At 39.5% G+C, this 21,604-nt stretch overlaps 2 protein-coding genes and 1 pseudogene across 14 annotated transcripts in view; 1 reads left to right on the forward strand and 2 right to left on the reverse strand.

Annotated features, from left to right (window-relative positions):
• KLKB1 (kallikrein B1) overlaps positions 1–9,874 on the reverse strand; it is a 30,120-nt gene extending 20,246 nt beyond the window's left edge. The window contains exons 1-7 of one of the 12 annotated variants that reach the window (XM_070253258.1): positions 9,702–9,791; positions 9,043–9,101; positions 5,081–5,149; positions 4,562–4,878; positions 4,315–4,440; positions 2,827–2,933; positions 89–248 (exon numbers count right to left, since the gene is read on the reverse strand). In XM_070253258.1, the coding sequence (XP_070109359.1) occupies positions 89–248; positions 2,827–2,933; positions 4,315–4,421 (374 nt within the window). In that variant the 5' untranslated portion in view covers positions 4,422–4,440; positions 4,562–4,878; positions 5,081–5,149; positions 9,043–9,101; positions 9,702–9,791. Of the gene's footprint in view, positions 1–88; positions 249–2,826; positions 2,934–4,314; positions 4,478–4,561; positions 4,879–5,080; positions 5,266–9,042; positions 9,102–9,701 lie in introns of all 12 variants that reach the window. The other 11 variants (XM_070253257.1, XM_070253259.1, XM_070253261.1 and 8 more) reach the window with 11 other exon arrangements.
• A 3,510-nt stretch (positions 9,875–13,384) lies between these two features.
• The window catches only part of CYP4V2 (cytochrome P450 family 4 subfamily V member 2), a 29,093-nt gene continuing 20,873 nt past the window's right edge, over positions 13,385–21,604 (reverse strand). For both annotated transcript variants that reach the window (XM_023630723.2, XM_023630724.2), the window contains 4 exons: positions 21,382–21,484; positions 17,098–17,232; positions 16,816–16,995; positions 13,385–15,403 (listed from right to left, as the gene is read on the reverse strand). In XM_023630723.2, the coding sequence (XP_023486491.1) occupies positions 15,231–15,403; positions 16,816–16,995; positions 17,098–17,232; positions 21,382–21,484 (591 nt within the window). In that variant the 3' untranslated portion in view covers positions 13,385–15,230. The remainder of the gene's footprint in view (positions 15,404–16,815; positions 16,996–17,097; positions 17,233–21,381; positions 21,485–21,604) is intronic.
• On the forward strand, positions 17,719–18,568 carry LOC102147591 (protein SET-like; annotated as a pseudogene).

Consider the following 21,604-nt stretch of genomic DNA (forward strand, 5'->3'; position numbering starts at 1 on the left):
TTCAGTACGACAAAAAGGAAAAGAGATCATAAAGAACACAATTAAATCCTAAAAGTACCATCAGAATGAACACATAAATTTTACTCACCGGTGCTCCACACTGGCGAATGTTTGCGTGGCATATGTGAAAAATTGGCAGTGAATGCTATCAGTGCACCTTTTTTGGCATTCTTCAACACTATTAACCTTAGATACATTAAAATTGACTCCTCTCATATCAATTCCTTTATAAATGTCTTGGTGGCAAGCTGTACAAATAAAACAGTAGGACAAATTCAGTCAGTTTCCCTTCCAGAAGTACATCATCAATTTGAGCAGGACAGTTTTGAAGGACAATATTTTGATTGGGGCAACTTCCCTGTTTATTAGGGGATATAGAAGTTTTATTACATTACTAAATTATCAAACTCTGCTTGAAATAAATACATTCCAATATGTTTCAGGGCACTAGCATGGAAAAGGGATTATTTTGTTTCCAAAACTGCAAGGCGCCTGGGGCCCGCCCAGTGTCATAGTGGTTAGGTTTGCACACAGTTTTGCCAGCCAAGGTTCATGGGTTTGGATCCCTGGTATGGACCTACGCACTGCTCATCAAGCCATGCTGCGGCGGCATCCCACATACAAGAAATGGAAGATTGGCACAGATGTTAGCTCAGTGACAATCTTCTTCAAGCAAAAAAGAGGAAGATTGGCAACAGATGTAGCTCAGGGACAGTATTCCTCACCAAAAGAAAAAAGAAAAAAAACCCTGCAAGGTGTGTGCAGCAGTACAGGTAATATTTCACACTGAAATTATCAATGAGCCATGGAAGATAAGGCATTAATGAGGACCCTGATGGTGAGCGCCAGGGATTTGCATTATTAAACAAGCTGACGCCCTTTCGACCTCTTGCCTTGACTGAAGGAGCTTCTCATCTCCTTGCTTATTTCTCAGCTGTCAACTACACCTGTCTGATTGCGAATTGCATCTGTAAGACCAGTCATTGACAACTGTGTGTCAAATCATTACCATAAAATGTAGAGTTTTTGTGGAGGAAGCCATTTCCACTCTTGCTTTAAATTTTTATTAAATTCCACTTAAGCACCATTTTAATTGAAATTTATCTTATATTAAAAAAATATAGATAATTCTTCTAACAGACAGTGAACCAAATTTATGAGTTAGGCTCTTTCTTAAAGACTCCAGTTTGTTAGTTAGTCCCTTGGCTAAGGAAACCAGCAGTATAAACCATAATCTATTGTATGTAATTTTCCACTCCTAAGAGGTATAGTTGAAGGAGTTGTAAAACTAAATTTAATGATGAGGATGACAGAAAATATACCAACTAGTAGGAAAACAATATATTGAGATGGGCAGGGCAGTGGATTATTCACTGTGGTTCATGCTCACAGGAGTTTGCAGATCATAGAAATGGAATCTCTTTCCCATTCTGCAACACGTGAGAAAAAGAAACAGACTGAAAATCAGGCTGGGATACTTACAAACTAAAACTTTTCTTTCTGGTTAGTTAAAAGCTATAAACCTACCTCTAAATGTTTTAAACCAAAATTTGTCCTGAGTCAAGAGACTTTACATGCCTCGGAGCAATATTTCACTTTAATGTAAGATATTTGGGGAAAGTTGGAAGAGAACATTAAAGCAAGCTCTGTGAGTAGACCAAGTTTTGGGGGGAAAAATAACTAGGCATATTGAGAAAGGCACAATATTATTTTTTCTTTAAATTTTACTATGATGCCACAATTGAAAATAATGCTTAATTGAGTAATTTACACTAAATTGTATTAAGATATAAATTTGATCTTATAAAATAGGAAATATACTCCTTCCCTAGTAAACTGCATGTCAGCTAAGCCAGGCCCCCATGTTTATAACCAAGGACCAGTTGCTATACAAACTGCAGGCACAAAGTGTGTGTGTATTGTGTGGTGGTGTTAATGGGAAAGGAAAGGATTAAAAATTTTAAAAACACCTGAAATTTGAACCTACAAAATTAACTGTATATAGTAAAGGTGAAATAGCCAAGATGTACAGTCACAACACGGTTATTGAAGGTTCCGACAACCCATCAGTTGAGAGAATCTTTTCAGTACTTTTTGCTTTCCTATCAGTCATGTTAGAGAAATAGTTCATTCGCCTTAAATTTATTAGGATAAGGTTGGAAATTGTTTCCCAAGACATTAATACCAATAAGCATCAGAATTAAGTTTCCTGACCTCCTAGTCCTCACATTTTTTCTAAGTATTATTGTTAGTAAGATTTACAGAGCCCAGTCCTTCGATATGGCAGGTTAACAGGGTTTCTGAACCTCAGACTACTGACATTTGGGACTAGGAAATCTTTGTCGTGGGGACTTCCCTGTGCCTTGTGGAACGTTTAGCAGCATCTCTGACCTCTATCCACTCAATGCCAGTAGCATCCCCCCAAGTTGTGACAATCAAAAATGTCTCCAGACAACGCCAAATGCCCCCTAGTGGAAGGACAAAACCACCCCTGTTTGAGAACCACTGAGAAAGAACCACTCGTGTACAAATTACCTTCATGTGAAACAGAGAGAGAGAGCTCTGTGTGCTCTTTAAGATTCGTGTCTGGAATCAAGGGGACGCTACTGTTTAGATGTGTATTACCCTGCTGAAAATCTTACCTGTAGTGCTAACCTCATAAATCAAAGGCTCGTTAAGCATGTGTTGAACTGAATGTTGCCCCATCTCTGCTATCTTTCTGAACACTCCCTTCCAAAAGTCCACAGCAGTACAGACTTTGAGCAGAAGCTTTTCTAAGGTGGACCCATCATTCATTCAAATTTAGCTAAGAAATCCACACCTTACCGCTTATTTGATGACCACATTGCTTTAAGGAATGTCCAGAAATTGCACTTCTCCGTGACACTCTCGGTAGCGTTCCTGTAACACTGTCTTTCAAAAAGCAACCAAACCTGCATTCGAAAGTAGCTTCACTTAGGAAGTCAAATAATAAACACACATGGAGAAAATGTATAGTGTTTTTTATACACTAATGACTATAGGCAGGAATAAGGAAAATAGTACAGCTTCCCTGACACTTGCTGGAAAGAACGTTCTTAGAGTCTATTCCATAATATCTAACAGTCTTTGTGATACCTAACTTCAGCACTGTTTTCCTTTACATTCACATTTTTAAGTACAGGAGGTCAACCACATTAAAGAGTTAGTGATTTCTCTTGTGTTCCTAAACTTTTGGGGAAACTACGTTCCTACCTGGTGATTGTTTTTATAAATACTTTCATTTACTTGAGAAATTAAATCAGTCATGAGAGTTGGATCTATATATGATGTCCATCTCTTTCACTAACTCTTTCTAGTCCACACCTAATGGAAGACTTCTTTCTGTCTTTCATGTCAACTTTAATCGCAATTTCATTATTCACAAGGATCCTAGAGCCTGACTCAACTCTTTATTTTAAAAGTTGGTGCCTCTCACATACAGTCTGGGTTTTCTGTACAAGTTTATCATGTAGAATCAAGGGGTAATCGTCTAACTCCTAGTTTTTAAATTCAAATAGAGTGAAGATAAGACAAAAGAATTACGGATATAGAAATGGAACAATGAAGAAACATTCATTCTGGATATTGATCAAAATTAAAGAAAATGAATCTATGGCTGTACTTAGGCAACTTTATGAGATAATAAGATTTTTAATTGCCAACTCTTTTTCCAGTGCTCCTACTTTTCCAAATTGCCAGTTACTAACATATATTCACAGACACACAAACACACACACACACACACACCATGCAAATCATAGGTGCTCCAATCGGCTCCCTCTGGGCACCATTCACACCTGCCTTCTTTCAAGGTCATAAGCTCTGGATCTTACTCGATTACATTCTCAACAAAATGCTTGCCTTCTGTTATACTTTCTTAGGACTGTGCTGTCCACAAATGTGATCATGAGTCAGACAGCAAGTATGTTTCCTTGTTCAGGTGAAATAGTCACCCGTTTTTAGACTCTTTCTTGAGACAATCTCTTAACCCAATGATTCTCAAGTGTTTTCCTTGAGGCCTTGGATAGAAAATAACTAGCTTCTACTACTTTAAGTGAATGCAGCAATTGTTTAAAATGCAGATTTCCAGGCCCAAGAGTCATTGGTTCAGTAGGTCTGGGCTTCAGCCTAAGAACCTGCTTATGCTAAGAACCACTCCAGGTGATTCTGATGAAGCTGGTCCTTGAACCCCATTTGCAAAACAAGCCTGTGATATGCTACACTTTTTTGCACACGACTAATTCCAGTTTGAAAAATGATTAATTGCTCCAATAACGAAATGTCAACTTTTACCTTTTGTCTATGTCATTGGCTGAATTTTCAGGAAGAAAACTAAACAGCAAACACCTAGGATGGAACGTACACATCATCTGACAGTGTTGGGCGCTTGGGGTGTACATGGCGGTTACATCCCCACCTCTGAAGAAGATATTTTTATACAGTTGAGTCAGGCATCCTGTGATGTCATCGTTGAAAAAAATAACATTAATTTGGAATGAATGTAAATAATAATTGTAATAGAAATATATGTGTTCTGAACCTTTTTGTTTCCTCCAAGGAATATCCAAAGATCTTTATCACATGACTTTAATTGTAGAGGCAGAATGACACATATTAAGGTGACTATTTGAAGAATATATGATGTTAAAGTCATCTTATGGGTACTTCTATATAAAAAACCTTGGTTGGGCCAGCCCCAGTGGCCTAGTGGTTAAGTTCAGTGCCTTCCACTTGGGCAGCCTGGGTTCTCTTCCTGGGTTGGGACCTACACCACTCGTCTCTTGCAGCCTTGCTGTGGTGGCGGTTCACATATGAAAAAAGAGGAACATTGGCAGTGGATGTTGGCTCAGGGCAAATCTTCCTCAGCAAAACACAAACAAGAAACACTTGGTTGATTTTTATTAAATCACACAATAATTTGTACATAAATTATTCCCCCCCAAATGCAATCCTAGCTTGGTTTCTCCTTGTCACCTAACATGCAATGAAAATATCATGCCTTAAAAATAATGATGTATGGGGACTGGCCTGGTGGCACAGAGGTTAAGTTCACACATACCTCTTCAGCGGCCCAGGGTCCACTGGTTCAGAGCCTGGGTATGGACATGGCACCACTTGGCACACTATGCTGTGGTAGGCATCCCACATTTAAAGTAGAGGAAAATGGGCATGGATGTTAGCTCAGGGCCAGTCTTCCTCAGCAAAAAGAGGAGGATTGGCAGCAGATGTTAGCTCAGGGCTGATCTTCCTCAAAAAAAAAATAATAATAATGATGTATGATCTCTTTTTCATAATGAACACCCCCACTGGATTCTCACAACAGCTCTGTAAGGGAAGCTAGAGACAGTCTTTATCATAAGCATCTGACTTTTTTTTATTTTAGGAAACAAGTTAAGTAACTGAGTCCCAGGGCAATACAGACTTGCCCAAGACCCACATGGCTAATGAATGTCCTGGAACATAAACCCAGCTCTTCTGACTCCCCTTTTTGTTCCCTTTTCTAGCGTGCAACGTTAAATGTTGTTCCTCATCTCAGTTTAATTCAAGCAAACTAACAGTTATTGGCATGTATTACTTTAGGAATGAGTGCAGAGAAGAAAGTATTTGCTCAATTTCTACAAGCTCATCTTTTAGACAGCTTAAGCAAATGCACGCACGTGCCATATTGAAGATACATTTTCAATTATGTATTTGCTGTTTGGAATTGTTCACAGCTCTAAAGTACCCTGCATCCCACACATTATTAGAGTATTACATGTTACCTTTACTCTTATACTGAATTTGAGTTTACCTTGAAAGATCCACTCCAAAGTGTGCTTAATAAGCTTTTCCAACTCAGGTAACATATTCGCTTTAGTCGGTCATCTGTCCATTAACCACAGGATATTCCAGTGACAACCTTGCCCATCCCCTAGGGCAGTAGCCACCCTTCAATTTTAATAACATCTATTTTTGTATTGCCTTTAAGGAGATGGGCTGCGTAGCCGCATGTATTTCATTAAGCACTGAAGATTAAAATTTCCTCTGCACCATCCCACCCCCTGGGGATTCTGGCTCTTAGCCCTATTATGAGGACTCAGTCCAGCAAGTTCAGCTCTTCTCCACTCAGACGTGTGGCTAAGATGACTAGCCCTTGGGTAAGGTTTATATTTGGAAAGAGCAGAGATCTCTTCATGTGGAAGCTTCTGGGAATACAAGTTGCCAAGTGTACAGGTCTACATTTCGTAAACACATGTAACACTGAGTAACTGACCCCATGATGAGGCTAGCTGCAAAATGCCCTGTGTTTTAGACATTTGGTGTTTATGGCTGATTCATAATTATCAAGCAACTATCCTTCCCATCCCAACACACAAACTAGGGCACAAACAATGGCTGGTGCTAGTCTGGGAGTTCCCATTCTGCAGGAGAAACTTTGTGAATTGCTGTGTGACTCAGCCAATGAAAGGGAGCAACTAAAAGTACACCAACTTTGGAGAAGACTGGAAAGAAAGTTCTAACAGGTGTTCTTGCTTATTCTCTTAAGTTGGTGATGATGATGATGATGATGATGATAGGCTTGTTTGTATTGTATTCTAGAGTGCATGGAAAACACTGTAACATGAGTTATTCCATAACATGAAATATTATGTTATATTATGTCACACCGACCCCTGCGTCCATGGACCTTGGGCAAGTTATTCAGGCTTGTTAAAAAAATCATATAATCAATAAGGAGAGGAAAATGACTCTCATTTTTTTAAATTGGCAAAGGATATGAAAAGGTAATTTCCAAAAGAAATATAAGCAACTAATAAATATACAAAAAATGATAAGAATCATAAATATAGGCGAGTTAAAATTTAAAATTATTTAAGTTACCAGTGTTGATGTACTGATTTTGGTTGAAAATGATAAAAAAAAGACCTAGTTCAAAGTGACTTGAGTACAAATGACATGTATTGGTTCACAGCCAAAGAGCCCTTGTTGGATCCAACTTCAGGAATAACTGGACACAGCACTCAGCTGATCCCATCAAGACACAAACGTTTTCTTCAAACATTTGCTCTGTTCCATGGTGTTGCGTTTGCTCTTCAGTTCCACATAGTGGGAAGATAGTGCCAGAAACTCAGGTCTCAGCATTCTGTCATAGTTCAAATCCAAGTGAAAAAAAAAACGAGTCTTATTTCTGGAAGTGTAAGCAAAAGTCTTATTGCAAAGCTTTGGCTTTGATCAGGGCAATGGAGCCAGCAGGATGTGTGCCTCACCTACTGGTTCAGGCCTGACTGGGTCACAACCGCATGGACCAAAACTGGGAGGCAGTGGTTTCCCAGAAATAAATTGAGACATTGTTTCCAGAAAGGTCAATATATGCCAGGCCACAAAACAATACCTGATGGTTAGAGTTGGCCTAAGTCGGGTAAATGATCACTCTCACCCACTGGTAGAAAAAGTCAACTTGAGAATAACCTTTCTGGCAGATAATGGTCATGATGCATTTCATAAAACCTTAAAAAATATTCACATCTTTGTATCTAATATTTTTATTTCCAATATTTATTCCACAGAAATAATTGAATATGTGTGTAAGAATGTGCAAGCAAAAATACCATGAACAGAGGAGAATACTAAGCTCCAAAAAATATGATATATATTTATTTGCATGAAGAGATTGCTTTAAATAGAAAACATGTTAAAAAAGTATCTGTAATTAATAACATCTTTGTTAAATGTGTAAATGTGTGTAGAAAAATATCTGAATTACTAAATGAAAGATTTTTAACAGTGGCCATTTCTGTACTATAGGACTACAGAAAATATGTAGTTTCTCATTTTCCACTTATTTGTACCTCTAATATTTCTAGCATGATCATGAATTTTTTTTTTTTTTTTGGCCAAAAAATAAAATTGAAATGGCTATGGTCCACAGCATCTCTGGCTTGTACTCCTCAGTATTCAGTGGATTTGTAAATGGTAATGATTATGGCTCAGAAGAGCAATTAAGAATGAGGGGCCACATGGAAGGGAGTTGTGGTTTAGGGAAAAAAAAGGCTTCTTCCTGAAGAAATTATATCTGTTTAAAATGTAACCCTTACCCAAGAAGTGTTTCTCCTAGCCATGCATCTGAGAGGTAGGTAAGCAATATTAAGCCAACATGGACTCAGAACCCACTCATAATGACGACACAGAGAAAACTCCACTCTACAAAGATTAATGAAAAAAAGTGTCCAGGATCATCCGTATTCTCTGAAAATTTGATGGAAAAGATAGAGAGAGAAATAAGGTCAAAACTTGGTGTTGAAACAAGAACTGTTCAAAGAGATGGTTTACTAAATTAAATTGAAATCTGGTACTTTCATTTCTGAAATGGTTCCCTGTGGCCTAAAAGAATAAAAATATGTACCCTGTACTTCTTACAATACTTGGGTTAGACCCAGACAATATAAAATGCCTAGCACTCTTTTACATATTCAGATAAAGCTGATTTTTAAAACATGTTTATAGGGGGCCAGCCCAGTGGTGCAGTGGTTGAGTTCGCACATTCCACTTCAGCTGCCCGGGGTTCACCGTTCAGATCCCAGGTGTGGACCTATGCACTGCTTGGCAAGCCATGCTGTGGCAGGCCTCCCACATATAAAGTAGAGGAAGATGCGGACGGATGTTAGCTCAGGGTTCCTCAGCAAAAAGAGGAGGATTGACAGCAGATGTTAGCTCAGGGCTAATCTTCCTCCCCCCCCAAAAAAAAAGTTTATGAAAAAAATGAGTGCTGATTGTTTCAGGATCTGCCTTGTAGATAGTCATTTCCAAACACAAGTTTCTGTTGACACATGCCGGAAGGCATTCTCCCCTCCCCACGATTGTCTTAGAGAGATACATCCGAGAAGTGGTAGTTGCCTCCCAACATTAAAAGGATGTGTAACTTATTAGGGCCTGCCTCCTTCCCAATGCTGTGTGTTCGATAGCCTTCTCCAGGGGTAGCATGTCTTGCTTAATTCTCTCCCACACACCCTTAACTTTATGTTTTGTAGATAAGCCACTCACCGCAGGAAACTGTAGCAAATAAGCAAATGAAATAAGCTGCTTGCCTGAATGAAATCATCCTAAAAGAGAAAGCAATGCATGCAAAACTCTGACGGTTATAGATCATATTTAGCACGAACTTTAATTTAAGGTGATAGAGATTTTCTTATAAAAGTCTGACTTGAAAAATCTAAGCACACAATTAGCAATACAAAGAACAAGGGTTTCCTGTACATTTTGTGCCCAGGGACTTGGCACAAGCTGTAAATTGAGATCTCTAAAGTACTATCACGTTTATTGTTCATTTGCCACCTGTGCTGTTGGTAATTATGGAAACAGAATTGGTCGAGAGGAATTAAACAGTTGGGAAACCTCTAGATTTGAGCAAAAGAAAATTATTGTAAATAATGCCAGTGACATCGGTCCAGAATCCCTAAGTAAAAAAAAAGCTTTGAAAATATTCAAGCCTATTTTTCATTTTTAAATCAGTCAACATTCTCTTTGCTTTGAAAATATCTTACACTTAAATATTTCCACATATAAGAACATCAGTTTTTTCTATACTCTCTCAATATGCAAGCAATTAGAACATAAACTAATAGCTTCTTTGTAAAGTAAAAACTATAATTTTTTAAAAAATACGTTATTTGGAATCAATCGGAATAATAGAAATTGTCTACCTGAGAGCACAATTGTTTCCGTGGTTCTGGACAAGAGGGTCTCTGGCCACTTAAAAATGGACGGTCTTCAAGCTTTCCCAATGCAGCCCCGCAGGCAGTGTTTGTTTGACTCTGATATTGACTTTGGTTTTCTGCCAACAGTTTCAACTTTTTGTCCTGTCAACATATTCTATGAACATCCCATCCCTGTGTTCAGCTATTTAATATATTAACTATTTCATGTTAGGGCCACACAAGTCATGCACAGGTTTCCCTCTTTTTAAAGGTTCATAATATTCCCGGTTATTTAGGGTCATGCAGCTTAAATCTCATCTCACTGGACTTTTTCCATTATAATCACCTAGATGCACAACTGAATAAAGGGTGGGTGTGGATAGCTTGTCTTGGCAGCATCTTCTGGTGAATGGTATCTATGCCCTCCTATACCATAGGCAAAGAATCTTGTAACATTGAAATTTTAAGTATGGAAGGGAGTTGATTGATGTTTAGGTCCTCCTCCCACCCAATTCAGGAAATATGATACAGCAGGGGTTGACAAGCACAGTTCACAGACAAAATCTGGCCCAGCGCCTGTTTTTGTAAAGTTTTACCAGAATACAGCCATGCCCATTCATTCATGTATTATCTATGCTTGTTTTCACCTACAACTACAGACATTAAGTAGTTGTGACAGAGACACTATGGCCTGCAAAGCTGAGAAGATTTACCATCTGGCCCTTTTCAGACACAGTAGGCTGAAATCTGCTATATAGCGCTCCTGGCACAGATAGTTCGAATGGAAAGAAACATGCTGATTTTCCTGGGAGCGTGTTCCAGTTGAGGGTGTTCCATTTTATTTTTAAGAAAAAGCCTTCCTATATGTTGAAATATGCCTCCTTGCAACTTCTATCCTTCAATCCTAGATTAATTTACTAGATCCACACAAAATAATTTATTCTCTTTTGTTTGAGCTCTTTCAAATATTTAGAGACCATAATCACTTGCCCACTAAATCTCCTTTGTTTTCTCACTATTCTTCAAAATGGCGGTACACTGTTCTGGCTAGGGAATTAGATTTTTAGGGAGTTGATTTTTAAATAAAGATTTAATGCATATTATTGCACTGCAGAACCGTGTTTATTAAAAATGTAGGATAACGTCAATAAAATATTTTCTGGCTGTAATGAAGTAACATATTTCAAATACGCATGCTGTACTGCCTTTTAGATTCAGAGCATCAACTGGCACCCCAGCAATCAATAAAAGGCAGTCCTGTGCCCTGTGAGGTACATGAAATATTAAATTTTGGATCTCATCTGCTACCAGCCTCAACAGGAGAAAAGATGGCTGGGATGAAAGGATCCTGCCTCCAAATCATGGCAGAAACCCTCAGAGATTGTTTCCCTAAAAGGTGAGATTACAGATTTTAACCTATTTAAATATACTTCTGTGTTTTGTTTGGATTTTTCTTACAGCGAAACCATAAGTTACGTTTCAGTAAGACAATAAAGCTAAAAATTTCCTTGTGGATTCAGAAGAACTAACTCAGAATGAAACTGAAAAGAGGCAGTAATAGACAGATTTCTAAAGTGTTCCCCAAGATTTCCCACTCTAATCCAGGGGACTGAACAAAATGAGATACCATGTCTTTCTGTGACTAGGTTATGTTACCTGACAAAGCAGTTTTGCAGGTGTAATTAAGGTTACTAAGTCAACTTTGAGCTAATCAAAATGGAGATTATCCCGGTGGATCTGGTTTCATCACACGGGCCCCTTAAAAACAGAGTTTTCTTCTGCTGTTACATAAGAAATCAGAGATATTCAAAGTGTGAGAGGGATTTCACAGGAGGCTCTCCACTGCTGGCTTTAAGATGGATGGGGCCTGGGACAAGAACCTGACAGTGGTCTCTGGGGCAGAGAGAAGTCTCTGGACAGGAGCCAGAAAGAAAATGGAGAATTCAGTCCTACAGCCACAAGGAACCAACAACTTCCAACCAACTGAATGCACTTAGAAGAGGATTCTTCCCCAGAACCTCCACACCTTGATTTTGGGCTTGCGAGATACTAGACAGAGAACCTAGCTCAGCCCACCTACTGACCTACAGAACTGTGAAATAATAAATTAGTGTTGTTTTAAACTGCTAAGATTGTAGTAATTTGTTAGGCAGCAAAAAAACGCTAATATGGAAGGTTATCTTTACCTGAAGTGACAGCGTCCTGGAGAGAGGGGGTTTGGTGCTGGACTGTTTTGAGGTGAGGGAATGAAGAATAGTTCCCTAATGGAGCTTGAGAGCTTGGATGGGAGGAGGTGCCAGAGGCAGAGAGGTGGTCTGCCTTGGGAGCTTTAAGAGAACCTGTGGTTTTCAAAAAAAGAAAAAGGCCCTGATTCTCTGGTGAAGCTGCTGTGTGGCCAGGACATGGGCCCACAGGAAAGAAACAGATGAGCAAAAGCTTTATTGTGCCGCCCATGAAGAAAAGAATGTCATGGCTATTGTCAAGACTTGGAAGCAACCTAGGTGTCTATCAAGGTGATACCGACCCTGATATCAGTTTCCCTACATTAAACCTGGTATATGTGGGGTTAAAACGAAAACACTCATTCCCTGCTTGCTCTCTGGCTTCCTGGCTCCAGAATCCACTATCCTCCATGGAGACAGACACCGCCAAGGACAAGCACCTGTATTTATTATCTCCTCCCTGCAAAGAGATACAGGCTGGTAGGAAAGCCGCTGACCAGCAAGGTCATGGGCTCCCTCCTCTCTGCAAGTGTCTCAAGGCCAAAGACAGGCTGGTGGGAAAGCTCCAACCAGCAAGGCCATATGCTCCCCCTCCCCTACCTAAAACTCCAAGTAAAAAACCCTTCTTTTTAGCTTTTTGGGGAGTTTGGGATTTCAGCGTTAGCTGCCCTCTCTCCTTGCTCAGTGCTGTGTAATAATAAAATTCCTACTTTCTTCCACTACACCTGGTGTCAGAGATTGGCTTGCTGTGCAACGGGTGAGTGAACTCACTTCAGGTTCAATATCAAAGGGACAAATGGCTAAGAAGATGTGGTATATATACACAATGGAATACTACCCAGCCATAAGAAATGATGAAATCCGGCCATTCGTGACAACATGGATGGACCTTGATGGTATTATGCTAAGTGAAATAAGTCAGAGGGAGAAGGTCAAATACCATATGATCTCACTCATAAGTAGAAGATAAAAACAACGACAAGCAAACACATGGCAACAGAGATTGGATTGGTGGTTACCATAGGGGAGGGGGGGGGGAAGGAGGGCAAAAGGGGTGATAAGGCAGATGTGTGTGGAGATGGATTGTAATTAGTTTTTGGGTGGTGAACATGATGAAATCTACACAGAAATTGAAATATACTATGATGTACACCTGAAAGTTACATAATGTTATAAACCAATGTTACTGCAATAAAAAAATTAATTCATTAAAATTAATTTTAAAAAAAGAAAAGAATGTCAGTTCACTGAGAAAGGTCTTTGGTGGTGCCTTTTTGACTCATGAATGATTTCTGTTGTTTGTGTCTCTAGATCATTAAATGTCCCTAAGAAGGGTAACACTTTAGGCTGTGCTCTTCCCAATGCACCTCAGTGAGAATCACAGAATTATATCTATAATCCCACTAAAATTAGGTTATCTATATTTTTTCAAACTGATATGCATTCTTAGAATAAAAGTAGCACCCATATTGAAAATATAATTTATTTTTCTTCAGATACCTCTTTCAAGCAGGTGTAGGACAGGTAATAGACACAAACAGGTACTTGATCATCCTCTTATTTAAAAAAAAAAAAATCAACATTTGCCTTTTGTTACTACAGATCATGATATAATTTCTCAATTCCAACTCTTGACATGGTTGAAGTGAACTTCCAATTAAACCATGAATAACCAATGATTCTGGTGCTAAGTGAAAATCTTAGGCCAAAAGGTAACATTAAGCAACGTTTTGTTTTAAATTTAATTTCAAATTTAGTGTAGGGTCACTTAAAAAAAAACAGGCACAGTTTAAATGTAAGTGCATAAAATTGAGAAATAATACTGATTTCCATGAATAAAACGTTAATTGTCCAAAGTCATCTGAGAACAAGATTTTCTACATATCTCCACTTTCTAGATAACAAGATTATCCACGTGACAGGAATTTTTTCAGTTGTATCATACGCTTCTTTGACTTTTTCTTCTCAACTTAGGGCCTGGGTTGTCTACACTGGGGCTCTTTGGGACAGTAAAGTGGGTTACCTACTGACCCTGCCCTAAATGCCTCAGCCTGTAGTGTTTTCCAAATGGCTTTGGTTTTGTAACCTCTTCCTTTGATAGCCACTGAAGAATATATATTCCATCCTCTTCATTTGTTGCTTCTATCTGTTATTGCCTTGGGAAAATTGAAGGAACAATCTTATTAAAATTATCAAAAGAATTTTTTAACGTCACTGAGTGAGGGAGTAGAGAAATTGTGGATGGAATTAAAATTCAGGACAGTGTGTCAGTTATCAGCTTGGTAGGTATGCTCTAGAGGATTAAATTTACTGGGTTACTGAGTATAAATGAACGACTTCTCTTTTCCTTTAATGATGGAATAATTCTAGAAGAAATACACCAAAGTCAGAGGCAGAGCATCTGTGTTCTAATGACACAGCTAGTGATAGACCCGAGCTCCATAAAGCAATAGCATACTATAACAGAAGTCTATCATATTGGGAGGGGAGACATTAGAGTATAGACCGCTAATTATTTCCAGCCCTGTCACCCCCTAGTGGCACGACTTTGGACAGAAATTTGCCTTCTCATTGATCTCATTCCCTTACTTCTAACAAAAGGGAGTATAACTAGATAAGCTCCAGGGTCGCTCCAGCTCCAAAAGTCTATGAGGCACCGTGAGGGACTGGACATTGCCAAGAGGAGTCTCGCCCCATAATTCATGACATATAAAGGCAACTGTGATGCTGTGAGGAATAAAACGAAGACCACAAGTACACAGTCAAAAGGGAAACAGACAGAACCTGAGTCAACTCATAAGCGACCCACTCTAGGGGATAAAATCTGAAAAGCACCATAATAATTACTCTCATAACTGATGGAACTGATGTAATTTTAAAAACTTAACCTCCTTAAGTCTAAGTCCTTAATTACACTCTTCAAATTAGGTCTATATGGATATATGCATATATATGTTCTTGAGTCAACAAGAATACCTTACAAAAATTCTGGAACCTCAATTAAATCATATCCTTCCGGTTTGTTGATTGACATTGAATTGGCCTGTGGATTCCACTTTTGAGAACTTGTTAGACGTTTATTTGGGTGCTGTCATCAGTTGACTGTACTTTTGGGACCAGGGGTAAGATCTATGGTGGTGATGAAAATATAAAAACTCTCTCCTTGGTAGACTTGATCCCAAGGTAAGTGGTGACAAGAGAAAATTAGGTCTAAGGATTAAGAGTGTTGAACTCATGATCTCTAAATTACAAATTCGAAGTTTCCCTTAAAGAAAGACCTCCTTCATGATAAGGGCACGGTCCAATAATATAGCTAGGATTCCTCTGTGTTTCTCCTCTTCAACTTGATCCAGATGCCATTACTTGGACGAAGAATCAGCTCTCCTGCCAGGCCAAGTTCTTCTCTTTTCTGGTTGGATTCTACCCAAAAATGCCTCAGGATGCAGGAAAGAATGATCTTTTCTTCCATCACAGCAAATTTCTGACCTTCAAATTAATGCAAATACCATCAATTTAATTATAGATGTATCTCAAAAGTGAGAAAGAACAGGTTCTATTAGAGGAAGCAAGCAATTTTGTATTTTTACAGTAGGTCCTGGAAGAATCAGAATCACTTGGGATGCTTGTTAAAAATGAAGATTCTTGGAGCCAGGCCCTGTGGCCTAGTGGTTAAGTTCTGCATGCTCCACTTCGGTGGCCTGGGTTTGGTTCCTGGGACCAGACCTATACCACCTGTTGGTGGCCATGCTGTGGCAGCAACATACAAAATAGAGGGAGATTGGCAAAGATGTTAGTTCAAGGTGAATCTTCCTCAGCAAAAAAAAGAAGAAGAAGAAGATTCTAGAGTGCACTTCCCCACTCCCACACAATGCATCTGAATGGCTGGGGTGGGCCAAGAATCTGTATTTTATCCGTACTCTAGATGAATCCTGGGCTCCTTGAAGCATGAGAATCACTACTCTGGATTGCTTTCTTATTGGGCCTTTAATTTAATGTGCTATAGAGTCACTAAATATGCTTCAGATTCATTCATTTAAATGTGACGTCATTTTACTAATGCCTGCATTTACCTAAATCATAAAATGCTAAAGATTCTAAAGTCAACAGTGTTTATAATGCATGGTGGTGTGCATTCATTTTGTTTGAATACTTCAGCTGGCCACATGGTAAGCATGCTTTGTTTTAGTTTTGCAAAATGCAATATGTAAAAGCAACAAACACAGAAATTAGGTTAAATATAACTAATCATTATAAATAAGTTTTCTACTATATAAAATATATTCTACTTTAATCCAAAATCTGTAACATTTTTAAACTCTACCAGAAACTGATTATGCCTTATGCGATGGGTTCAGCTGTGTGTCCCAAAATTCATATGTCAAATCCTAAACTCCGGTACCTCAAAACGTGACTGTATTTGGAGACAGAGCCTCTAAAGAGGTGATTAAATTAAAATGTGCTCATGCGGATGGGCCCTAATCTAATCTGACTGGTGTCCTCATAAAAAGAAGAGATTAGGACACAGAGACACACGGAGGAAAGACCATGTGAGATACAGGGAGAAGATGACCATCCAGAAGCCAAGGAGAGAGGCCCCAGGAGAAACCAACTCTGCCAACACCTTGATCGCGGACTTCCAGCCTCCAGAACTGTGAGAAAACAAATTTCTGCTGTTTAAGCCACCCCGTCTGTAGTACTTTGTTAACACACTTTGTGACGGTCATATGTGAAACAAAAATGTATAGTGGAGGAAATTATATAATAGAGAGTAGAGGAAAATGGAAACCAGTTTTTCAAATGACGGTTGCGTATGGGACACTACATCTTAAAGAAATTATTGTGAGAAACCCACTCCCATTTGACCCTGAAAGGTCAAACCAATTCTGATGGATACAAACCTATACAGTTTCTGGGTCCAGCAGAGAAGGGCACATAGGCGTATGGATGGCGTCCTTGCGAATTCTCGGGAAAGAACCGTTCTGGCTTGAATTCCTCAGGATTTGGGAAGTATCTTGAATCTCTATGCAGAGCATAGGAAACGATGATGGCTTGGGATCCTTTCACAATTTTGTAACCCGCTGTCAGGAAGGAGTCAAGATGCCATGTGAACGGAGCAAGACAGACACTCAAAAATCCATTCTCTCTATTCTTCTTAATATGGAATTTTATAGAATTCTTACCGACTTCACAATCTTCATTAAGATTACGGGCAAATAAGGGAACAGAAGGAAAAAGGCGAAGGGTCTCCTTCATAACACATTCCAGATATTTAAGTTTCTTCAGGTCTTCCAAGGTGGCAGGACGATCAGATTTCCCTGATTAAAGTAAATGTGTGAGGTGATAATGAAGGAACCATTTGGGCTTGGGGAGTGGGACATCAAAGAGGAATACACTAATCAAAACACTGAATGTTAAATACCTAAGCTAAAGTAGAATTTCTAATAATATACACCATCAAAATAAAATGAGACCATACGCTAAGGAAAAGAAAGCAGCTACAAAAGGTCACAGAGTGGATGCTTCCATTTATAGGAAGTACTCAGAACAGATAAATCCCTAGAGACAGAAAGTAAATTAGGGGTTGCCAGGGGCTGGGGAAAGAGGGAATGGGGAGTGGTTGCTTAATGGTACAAGGTTTCTTTTTGGAGTGAAAATATTTTGGAATTGGATAGAGGTAACAGTGGCACAATGTTGTGAATGTACTAAATTGTATAATTTGAAGTGGTGAATTTTGAATTCCTAGAGCTTCTTCCAGACGTGCAAGATACTCTTGGGTCAGATTCTTGGGCTTTCCCCACAGCATGGCCCCCCAATGCCCTTCGCTCCCACCTCAAGCAAAGAAACCAACGCCGCCTCTTGCCTGCAGGCCGGAGGGGACATCCACCTCTCTGGACTTGCCAAAGGGAGAAAAAGAACGGCAAGAAGTAGCAGGAAACAATGATGAAATACAAAATGAAACAGACAGACTTACTGAACAGGCCAGTGAGGAGATTTTGAAAGTAGAACAGAAATATAACAAACTCCATCAACCATTTTTTCACAAGAGGTCAGAATTAATTGCCAAAATCCCATATTATGGCGTAACAACCTTTGTCAGCCACCCGCAAGTCTGCACTGCTTGGGGAGGAGGATGAAGAGGTGGTGCATTATTCGACCACAGTTGAAGCGACAGAATTTGAAGGTGTAAAATCGGGTTACAGAATAGATTTTCATCTTGATGAAAATGTTCACTTCAAAAAATAAAGTTCTCTCCCAAGAATTTTATCTGAATGAGAGTGACGGTCCATCTTCAAAGCCCACTGAAATCAAAAGGAAATCTGAAAAGGATCTGATGGAATATTCAAGTCAAATGCAGAAGAAAGCCAACAGGAAGTAGCAGCAGGGGGCACCAGAGAGCTTCTCTCCCCGGTTTACTGACCCTTCTGATGTAGGTGCAGATGCTTTAGGAGAGGTCATCAAAGATGGTATTTGGCCAAATTCACTACGGTACTACTTGGTTCCTGACATGTAGAGAAGGAATAAAGGCAAGGCGAAGATAATGGTGCTGAGGCTGAAGAAGAAAAATTGGAAGATGTTGATGACAAGGGGGAGGAGGATGAAGAGGAAGAAGAGAATGAGGGGAGGGAAGAGAGCAGCATAAGGAGAAAATGACTAATGTCTTCCAGGCTTTGGGAGCAAGTTGTAGTCTTTTTTTCCCCCTCTTGTGCTCAGTTACCCTGTCCTTGAAGTCTCTTTTCTCTCCTTTACACCACAGTTCTCAACTTATTTGGGGGGGCAATACCTTCAGCAAAATACAGTGGGAAACAGATCTCTGCATCTTTCCGTTCCAAACTCATTTTTATCCCTTCCTGTCTCAACAAAAACTTTATGGGATGAACACCACCATGCTCCCCGGGAAGAAAGAAAAATCTTCTGATCCCTTAGCTCTGCTGGAGGCTGGGAGGTGCTTGGTCCCTGAGTAGTAGCACTGAGAATTCTAGTTTTTTTCTTCTTTCCCTCAATACTGGGCTCAGAGATTATACTGTGTCTCTATGTGAATATGGACAGTTAGCATTCACCAATATACATTTGTCCACTTTCTTTTGTTAAAAATTTTTTTAGTTAAAAAAAAGTTTTATAGAAGGTCAGCGAAAGGTGGGTTTGAGATGTTTGGGTGGGTTAAGTGGGCATTTTGACAACATGGCTTGTCCTACGGCATATTTAATTGTCATGTTTAATGGACCTCCTTGCAGTTTAAGCAACACTCTTAAAATAAAATTCTCTCCTAATGATGACTTGAGCCCAGCCACTCAATATTGGGAGGTAGAAAAAAAAAGTGAGGCACAATTAGCAGAAAACAGGAGAAGCAATAAAATAAAAATTACAGTAATAATTACTAATTATGCGAGATCAAAAAGCATTTGTGAGACCAGCAACGAACTAGAAATGGTAGAGGATACGAAAAGGTGGATGCATTCCAGAGCAACCTGTGAGCTTTTAGAAGACCGAATTTACCCACCAGAGGCAATATGACATTAAAATTGATACAGAAAAAATAAAAAGACTACAGAAACGGAGCCAAGAAGTTCAGATTGTCTCCTTCTACAAAATAGTCTTCCCTCTTGATGTGAAATTTAAGTTCTCATACAATATGGACACGAAACTTCTTTTCCAATGTCATCTCTTAATACATTCTACCAAATGTTCTGATTTCTAGCTGTCCCTCATTATTCACTATTGCCCTCCAAACTTTTCCACTTCTGTGCCATTGTTCATCCGCTTCCATCCTTGTAGAATGCTCTTCCTCTCCTCCTTTTTTCCTTTATTTTTCCTTCCCCACTTCTTTACTCTCTGAAATGGCATCAGATACCACTTCATTGGTTGGCTGACCCAACCTTTCTCCTTTTCTCCTTCCAGCTTTAGGGAGCCATGTGACATGTGATTAAACAAAGGGTGGCACAATGCATAGCCCCTTTGTGGTAGGCTGATAATAGCCCCCAAATATATCGGGTCCTAATTCCTGGAAACTGTGAATGTTACCTTTTTTGGAAAAAAGATATCTTTACAGATTTGATTAAGTTAGTGGTCTTAAAATGGGGAGATTATCCTGAATTATCCAGGAAGGTTCTGAATGCCATCACAAATGTCTTCATAAGAGAGAGGCAGAGGGAGATCTGACACACACACAGGAGGTGGTGTGAAGACAGAGGCAGAGACTTGAGTGATGTGGCCATAAGCCAAGGAATGCTGGTAGCCACCATAAGTGGCCAGAAACAAATTCTCCCCTAGGGCTTCCAGAAGGAGTACAGCCCTGCCAACACATTGATTTAGCTCAGTGATATGATTTTGGACTTCTGGTTTCCAGAGCTGTAAGAGAATAAATTTATGTTGGTTTAGACCACCCAGTTTGTAGAATTTATTGCAGCAGCCACAGAAAACTAATGCATCTTTCATTGCACCACGCCCCCCCCCCCCCCCATTTCTCCTTGCCTTAAAGATAAACATGAGACTTGGAAGAACAATCAAGAAAACAAAGGCCATGCTGGTAAAGATGACAGAGAGGAAAAAGAGCAAGCCTGGGACTCTGATGGCATCCCTACTGGCATCAGCCTAGGACTCCTTACCTGCCAATTGCTGGTTGTATGATAGAAATTTGCATCCTATCAGCTTAACCCATCTTTTCTCTCATTTGTGGCCAGATGCAATCCTAAATTAAAAGCTTTCTTTGACCTCTCTAACTAGCATCATCTGCTCCTCTCTGCTCCCAACTATCTTCTCCATAGCACTCAAGCACACAGCCCCAATGACTCACTGCTTTACATACAATGTCTGTTCCATCTATTAACCGGGAAAATCCTTGAGGACAGTAACATTCATCTGTGCATCCCCGGCATCTAGCCCAGCGCGGTCCATGCCAGGCGATTAGCAAACACTTGTAAGTGAACAGATGAGGTCTTGTGTAATGGAAAGGAGACCAGTACTGGAAGGGAGCCAATTTGGGAGACTTTCTGCTTATTACAGTATATATATATATTTTTTTAGAAGTGGTAATCAATTTATTAAAATTGTTGATTTAAGCCTCTGCAATGGTGACTTCAACCTTGACTCCTGGCTCAGTACTGATGGAAGTGACCTGTTTAACAATCTCAGAAGGACTGTGCAAGTCAACTACCATCCAACACCGTACACATATGCCCTGTCACCTCTTTTGCCCTCCTCCCACCCTCTTTCCCTCTGGGAACCACCAATCTAATCTCTGTCTCTATGTGTTTGTTCGTTGTTTTTGTTGTAGTTTTTATCTTTTGTTTATCAGTGAGATCATACCATATTTGACTTTCTCCATCAGGCTTATTTCACTTAGCATAATACTCTCAAGATTACAGTATCTTTAGAACAGTCCTATACACATCCTTAAGGAGCAAGAATGACATCTGCTTCTATGGACTTGGGACCCACAGTGTAACTAGCAAGGGGCCCAAACATACCAAACACTTCCTCCAGCTCACTGTCCACTTTTTTCTGGACTTCTGGATAGCAGCCCAATAGATATAAGGACCAGTTTATTGCAGCTGCTGTGGTGTCATGGCCCTGCAAATGTAAGAACAACAATAGCTTGGAAAGCACGGCTTTACAAAGATTAGTAATGGTAACTCTATTATGAATTATTCCTGGATTTGACAGCTGCAATGTAACTCAGGAACATAAGAA

The sequence above is a fragment of the Equus caballus genome, chromosome 27 (genome assembly GCF_041296265.1).
Source record: "Equus caballus isolate H_3958 breed thoroughbred chromosome 27, TB-T2T, whole genome shotgun sequence".
Lineage (NCBI taxonomy): Eukaryota > Metazoa > Chordata > Mammalia > Perissodactyla > Equidae > Equus > Equus caballus.